The 7,722-nt window shown below is 40.5% G+C and overlaps 1 protein-coding gene across 1 annotated transcript; it reads right to left on the bottom strand.

The window, feature by feature from the left end:
- Positions 1–555: 555 nt before the first annotated feature.
- Positions 556–6,283, bottom strand: LOC136759972 (P2Y purinoceptor 4). Its single transcript, XM_066715156.1, has 2 exons — positions 5,319–6,283; positions 556–4,147 (listed from the first exon to the last, which is right to left on the bottom strand). The coding sequence occupies exon 2, from the start codon at positions 4,100–4,102 to the stop codon at positions 2,960–2,962; it is 1,143 nt and encodes a 380-aa protein (XP_066571253.1). The 5' UTR covers positions 4,103–4,147; positions 5,319–6,283; the 3' UTR covers positions 556–2,959.
- Positions 6,284–7,722: the final 1,439 nt, after the last annotated feature.

The raw sequence follows: 7,722 nt of genomic DNA, 5'->3' as shown, positions 1-7,722 counted from the left end.
TTATGACTTCCTTTTTATATTAACAGAACAAAAATAATCCTAGTTAGACGATGACCTGTATTTTCCCCATGACAGTATATTTTTGGCTTTAATGAGGGAGTGATTGCCACACTCAGAGGATGGCTAAAACTCAGAAAAGGAGACACCCAGTGCTCTCTCCAGTGCAGGGCAGGAAATGTGAGAAAGTTACTTCCTGTTTTGGCTGCTTTTCTCCATTTTAGACTTCCTTGGGACCTGCTTGCCCATGTGTTGTTACAGCAAACAATCTCATCAAGCTTTTCTCAGACACTCCCTCAAAGATAACTTACTTCTGAATTGATTTTCTTGATCACTTTTAAAATAATAAAAATAGCGAATTACCAATTGCATTTTTCATCTCTGAGGCTGTACAATGTCCAACTACACAACATGCCATTACATATAAAATACACACAATATTGTTTAAAAATAATATTTGTATATGTTTCTAGCCATTTCCAAATACAGCATTACTAATTATTTTTTCATCTTCTATGTTAGATCCTGATACTTTCTGTAAGAACATATAGACTCATGCTGACCATAGCTTTCATTTAATAAAAAAAGAAGCTTTTTACAAAAATACAGCTTTATTTACTTATAACAGGAACCTGACATACACATCAAAAACATTTTTGTAGGACTGGCTATTTGTTAATGTGCAAAGAGATGCTGTCTAGCTTAATAAGGATATATATTTAATATAACAACTTTGTTTAGTACTATTACATGATTTATTCACATGTACAATTTTTACTATACTGAATCACTGAAACAATACTGCTGACGCTGTTAAAACAGTCCACAACAATGATCATGCGACAATGCACAGCCCAGACCGCAGGACAGAGCTGCCTTTTGAAATACTTCATTTCTTGCATGACAGAAATAGCACATTTAACCTTTAGTTAACACAGGAAGTAACGTATAATACATCTGCTAAATGATTTTACTTTTTGCAGCTGCTTGTTTCCAGTCATTGTGAGTTCAGAGAGTGATCTGAAATTATATGGCTGACTTCATTGAAGATGTTCACAAATACAACAAGCTCCTCTGAGCTTTAGAAATAAGAACAATAGTTATCTATAAATGCTCTTGAAAAAACACCCAACAGATTAAATAATCTAGAAGTAGTATATGTTCTATAACAAACTACTGTGGCCCCTGAAGACAAGACCTTACAAACCCCTGGTTTATAGCTTTCAAGTTGGTCATGTGGAGTACCCACTGACGGAGGGGACAAACTGAGCCTTTTCACCGCACGTTTTTTTCTAGTTTCATTGGGGATAGAAAGCTCAGTATATCCTCACCTCCTGTCTCGCACCATGGATCTCTGGAGCTCAGATAGAAAGGTGGACTAAAATGAAAGCAGGGAAGTAGTTTTCCTGTTTTCTCTGCTTTGCCTGATGGCGGGATGAAGAGTGAAAGCAGGTGGCTCTTAAATCCATTGCAGATCAAGCCTCAGTGTTGTCCAGCAGGATTTGCCCAGTCGCAGGCCGAATTCATTCCTGGAAATGAAGTCACTTGCATGTCTATGAAAACCCAGCCAAGCGTGGGCGGGGAAAGCAGTATTGTACATACCCCCCCTCAGCCCCTTTGTCAGGGCTAGCTTCTTTTCTCCAGCAGACAGCTGTGGTGCTCTTTAAAAAACAGCTGGAGAAGGTCTTATCCCTCCTGATGGAATAGAGTATGTTTCTATTGACGGAAAACAGTGCACTTCGCAACCAGCAACGAGAAATGTCTGTGTTTTGTGCTGGATTTTTTTTGTCCCCTTTGTAAACGTATTGATAAACCCTTAAAACTTTTAACATAAATGAACTTCATGAAAAGGCAGAGAAGAGGGGATCTTCTCAGATATCTGTGCAGGTTAACTTCACAGCAATTTTGCTTTTAAGCAACACCTTAGGGACACACTGATTTTTCAAATAAATAAATCAATTTCTAGGTACAAAGATATCAGATATTGATTTATTTTCACTAGGAAATGTTGAATTCTCATTCCTAATGGTTTATGGTTTAAATTAGCTTTATCCTGTTTGAAATACATTATTTCACATTTGATCTTATTACTGCATATTCTTCTGTATAAGTAGAGGCTGTCTAAAGCCATCGGTGGAAAGGCTAATGGGATCATTGAATTGCGCAAATTGTCTGGCTTTGCCACAATGTCTTCATTTCCTGGACTAGCTGACTCGGCTCAGAGAGTTATATAATGTCCTTCTCTTCTGTATAAAGGCCCTGAAGTGTGTAAATAACAAGCTTTGTATTCAAATTCCTCAGACGCATGAATGGAGGGGGTAACTCGGTCAAAGGTCAGAGGCACACAGTAGCCAATTGTTACCCCCTTCAGAAATCTAGGGCTCTATGACTGGCTTAAGCCAAGAACAGTGGCCCCTGCTCTCCCCAATGTCTGCCTGCAGTAGTGTGTCTTTATTGCAGGGGTGTTGGGCTGTTAATGAGTTCTAAAAAACAAAACAGATATTGCGAGACATGTCTGACATACCCAGCAAGGGAAGCTGCAGCAGGATGAATACTCAGAACCCTCGCTTGGTGATATTATTAGGAGTGATAATAATTTGAAAATGTGCAAAACCAAGACATATATCACTTTTCACTTTTTTCTTTTGGCTGTCACTTTTTATTATTTTCACCCCCTGGTGGATTTATCCTATGTATATATATTTATGTTATTATAATCCAGTGTTTTCTTTTGGATTTAAGCCCTTACTGAAATATCCTGAAAAGCATGCAGCTATGTGGCAAATCCAAGGCCTGTGTTCTATAAATTGGGTTGCAGCCATCTTAACGGAATGACAAATGCCAAATGAAACTACATGTCTTACAGCTCCTGCAAGACTCATTTATAAACAAGACTGCAACCCAGCCTTCTCCTTCTCCTGTCTCCTAAACCTTATCCACTATGTCACTTTTGACTTTTATTTCAGCTACAATTATTCTGTTTAGTCAAATTTCCTGCTGATGAAGCAGACCCCTTACATTCTTCCACTTTGGGATTCTTGTAGATCACAGCCAGCTCATGGTTGGGCCGCTGCCGCACTGTCTGCAAAATATTTATCTGGGACTGTCCAGTGACAGCTCGCATCAGCTTGGCACGGTAGTGATCCCCAGCCAGAAAGTAGAGGATGGGGTCAATGCAGCTGTTAACGCTGGCCAGGGGGCGGGTGATCTTGTAGCTGAAGTTGATGACGTTGAGGACCGTGCAGTCGGCGTCCAGCACACGGTAGGTGTAGTAGAGGGTGCGGGTGATGTGGAACGGGACGAAGCAGAGGGCAAAGACCACCAGCACCATGATGATCAGCTTAATGGACTTCCGGCGGGAATAGCTGCCACCTCCTTGCTTAGAGGAGGACAAGACGCCTGCCCTGGGTCGGCACAATGTCCTAGCCATGAGGTAGTAGCAGACCACGATGACCAGGAAGGGGATCACAAAGAGCAGCACCATGATGACTGAACAGTAGTTCACATATTCGTTGAAGTCCTCGGGCCTCGTGGTGTCGTGGCACAGCGTGTCATTGTCTCGCTGGCTGGTGGTGACGAAGAACAGGTTGGGGAAGAGGCACACAGTGACGACCACCCACACCAGAAAGCTGGCGAGGTGGGCGTGGCGAACCTTGATCCACTTGAGTGAGGAGATGGGGTGGCAGATGCCCAGGTAGCGGTTCACACTGATGCAGGTGAGGAAGAGGATGCTGGAGTAGAGGTTGGCATAGAAGAGAAAGCGCACAATCTTGCACAGCCATACCCCAAAGGGCCAGTCATTGCGGTTGGCATAGTAGTAGACCAGCGTGGGCAGCGAGAGCACGTACAGCATGTCTGAGACCGCCAGGTGGAACATGAACACCGTGCTGGGGTTCCAGGGACGCATCTTGCACAGGAACATCCACAGGGCCATGGAGTTCAACAGCAGCCCCAGCACAAACACCAGGCCGTAAGAGACGGGCAGCAGGATGTACTTAAACTCCTCATTAAATCGACAGCTCTGATTGCCGTCTGGAATCGGGAAAGGCAAGGACTCATTCTTCTCCTGGGGGTAGAAATCATTGGTGAAGAGGTCCATGTCCATCTTGCATGGGAGTGGATCTTTTGAAGTGGTTCTAAAAAAACACACCTAAAAACAGCAGAACAACAGAAGTGACAGTAATTACTGTGTGTCCCACAGAAATACAGACCCCACCAGAAACAAATCAAAATATATATAGCAGGGGACTTCCAACACTTATTGCTTTATTCTAATACCAACTAAACAAGTTTTACCTTTTTTTTTTATAAAAATAAAATCCTCTTTTCCATAACTACATCCCCTATTTGATCTATCCTTACTTTCAGAAACCAAGCTTTTTAAATCGCAGTTTAAATGTTGATAATAAAGCAAAGCAAACTGATTTCAAAATAGAGCGATCGGGATACACTATTTCATAATATGATAATTGATGTCATGGGACATTATATGATAACACGTCTGGTATCATTCATTTATCTTGCCAGATCTGTTCGCTAAGTGCCCAGGCATAGAGGAATGCAACAGCTACTCCAGCGCCCCATTAACAGCTCGTACTGTAGAGCTGCTGTGAGTCAGGCCATTATGGCATTGTGTGCGCTAAGAAAACAGCCGACCGCGGGCGTAATTCTCTTCTCGGGAAATCACACACACAATGTATCTACAGTGTTTGCGTTAAAATACAAAAGGATATACCATTAAATAATTACCGGAGACTAACCACGCACAGTGATTGCCCCACTGATTTGCACGCAGAAGTGTTTTGGTGTGTCCTTTTTTCCCTATTAAACAGCACTTTGGATGCAGGAACCTGTTCAATAGCAGTTACTGTGCGTTTCAGTTCAATAAAGTGTTTTAAATTGGATCAGTGTGTACAGTCTGACCAAACGGCCAGTTTTCATCATGTCCTGCCTTATATATAGTAACTTGAATCATAACTGATTTAAAAAAGTGTGTTGAACACTTTAGATATCATTGTTATTGTTGTTATTGGTGGTAAGTATTACTACATAATTAAAACATTGACAAAGAGTGTTGTCAGTCATTAAGGCGTAGTAATAATAACAAAGCTACTTTTAAACTATGGAGTAAAATGAAATCAGCCTTTTATCCAGATGTATTATGACATAGTTTGTAAGCAACAGTGCCACAACTGGAAAACAACATGTAACCGCATTCGAATAGAACTCCTGCAGCCTCCATTCGGTTCGAACAGAGAGTACACCGTGTAAACACAGGCACCTCACCAGTGAGAAGAGATGATCACAGTGAATGAACTTACCCGCTGTGCGCCGCGCAGTCACACCCCGGCCATGCTCTCCGCGCACCGCTGGGAAGCCAGGAGAGTGTTGTAAGCGGCCAGCTTTGACATGCACAGTGAATGGGAGTGTAGCGGCTCCGTCCGAAGTGTATATGCGTAACAAACTGTCTGTCTGCCAAGGAAACACCTCCTCCCTGTCTCCTCCAGTCCGCCCACTCGACTTCGAAAAACGAGATGGTCTACTATTGATCACACAGTTCCTACTGTTACCGTGGAGGACGACAAAACATGAGTTGGAACAAACCAAGACTTCTGTTTAACCAAGGCAGACTTACTCGTATTAGAGTTTATTCAGATCATGCTTTTCCAGTGATCCTCTGATGATGTATGATTTCAAAGCAAAAATGCAGGAAAACATTGAAACACAATCTGGAGCCCAGAAAAAAGTTCCCCATTTTTCACATTTAAGTTACCCAAAGTTGGCAATACTGAAGAATTTGAGCTGGAGTGCCATTGGTACTACCTCACACTCCCGTTTTGTTTCCAGTTTAGAGAGTTTATTAAAGTGATTTGCTTTGTGTGTGTTTTAATATGCATACAATGCCAATCTCTTTCATCTGTGCCGTATTTCAGAGAGGGCCCATACAAATCTGCCGCTGATTCAGTTAATTTACAATGAAAGCAATCCTAATCTGACTGGAAGCCCAAATACACTTTCTACTCTAGCCCTAACCCTAGCCTGAAACAAAATGTTCAAAGGGTTATTTGTATTTTATGTGTTCTCAGGAGTGTATAAGTAAAGTATATGTGATTCAATGGTTTTAGTAACTTATAGTTTTATGGTCTGTCATATTGCTCCTAAATTCTCTCTTCTCTGCATTCATGTTGAACCTGGCACACACAGTGTGCAGCCTGATATGAGGGGGGAAAGCACATGTATTTTACGAGTCAACATGCAACGTTTTTCATAATCATTAACACAAAATTGTTCACTATTCTGAAGATAACATAACACATTACATTACCACATATTAGCAAAAAAAGTCTTATGTACATCATCAAAACAAAGAAAGCAGGATTGTCAGGTTTGCTCTTACTTATATACATTGTAACTCCTTTATAATATGCAAACAAGGAAAAGACAGTGTGGTACAACTTGGCAACCATTAGGTGACAAGGAACACAATACTGGATGTCATTCATGACCATTTTTGGTCATGAATGACATCCAGTATTGTGTTCCTTGTCACCTAATGGGACTAAAAAGTTTTACCATGATTTAAGTCAAAACACAACAGTAAGGTATCTATCAGTTCCCTAAAAAATAAAAGTTCCTCGTCTAGTCTACGCCATTTTGATTTTTGTTTTAGATTTCACTAGGAATATATATTATCTGATGTAAAACTTAAACAATAACACAAAATTGGTCTTTAACCTCACCAGATTATACAATGTTATTGTATTTCTGCCAAGAAAAGGTCTATGGAAATAAAAGCAAAAGTAGCAGTTCTCCTTTCTTTGTTCTATTAATGATATGCAGGGATTTTCTTTTGCCAGTCTGTGGTAATATACTGGGTTATATTATCCTTAGAATCCTCATTGAAACTGTTAAATGTTAAAATGTTAAAAATGCAAACTGAAGTGTAAAGTGTAAAGCAATGCTTATATGTCTTGAGTTTAGCTAATAGGCACACAATGAAGCTGAGACACAGTCAATAACAATAGTCTTTCATCTTTTGCTTCAGCCACCCCCCATTATCCCCCTCTCATTTCAACACAATTATCATCACTTTTCCCTGATTGTATTTACAGCTGCCGTGGTTATGAAGATTGTGTGTCGCAATAACAGTTTATGGACTTTTCAAAGGTTAGACACAGCAAACAGCCTTAAAGTTGTTTTCCTGTATGCGATCTATGTAAGTTAATTTTTAGCCAAGGAAAGAAAAGAAAGTGGCATCAGTTTAGATATAAAGAAATATATTGATTCTGTCCAGACACAGATGATTATTTGAAATTGTACATCAGAATCCCAGTGAAAAGTAAATGAAAGATGAGATGACTAATGTGAGATAAGGTTTCATTTTGCAGCTTTCCCCTGTACAGCAATGACATAATTATACACAGTTTCAACATAAAAGCCAAGCCAGGGAAAAGGGGGAAAAAACTTCCACAAGTTCACAAAATCACAGCCGGCACTGTTCTCTTACCGGGACTCAGGAGCTGAAGTATCCAGCATGCCTTTCCAAAACATTTAATCTTTTTGTCATCTGTCATGTTCACTTACTGGGAATTCATACTGTGTGGACGCATGTTTGCTTGCCAACCCATATGTGGATAATTGCTTACCTATTTATAATCTTAACGGTAATCTTTGTGTCAAAGACTGTTTGCCAAATGACAAGATCTGCATCAGTTAGCTTTCCTA

The sequence above is a fragment of the Amia ocellicauda genome, chromosome 10, assembly GCF_036373705.1.
Source record: "Amia ocellicauda isolate fAmiCal2 chromosome 10, fAmiCal2.hap1, whole genome shotgun sequence".
Taxonomy (NCBI): Eukaryota; Metazoa; Chordata; class Actinopteri; order Amiiformes; family Amiidae; genus Amia; species Amia ocellicauda.
This window is presented reverse-complemented; position numbering and strand designations above follow the sequence as displayed.

Bases quoted from the DNA above. Each gene is read 5' to 3' on its own strand.
- LOC136759972 (XM_066715156.1), bottom strand. From the start codon at position 4,102: ATGGACATGGACCTCTTCACCAATGATTTCTACCCCCAGGAGAAGAAT.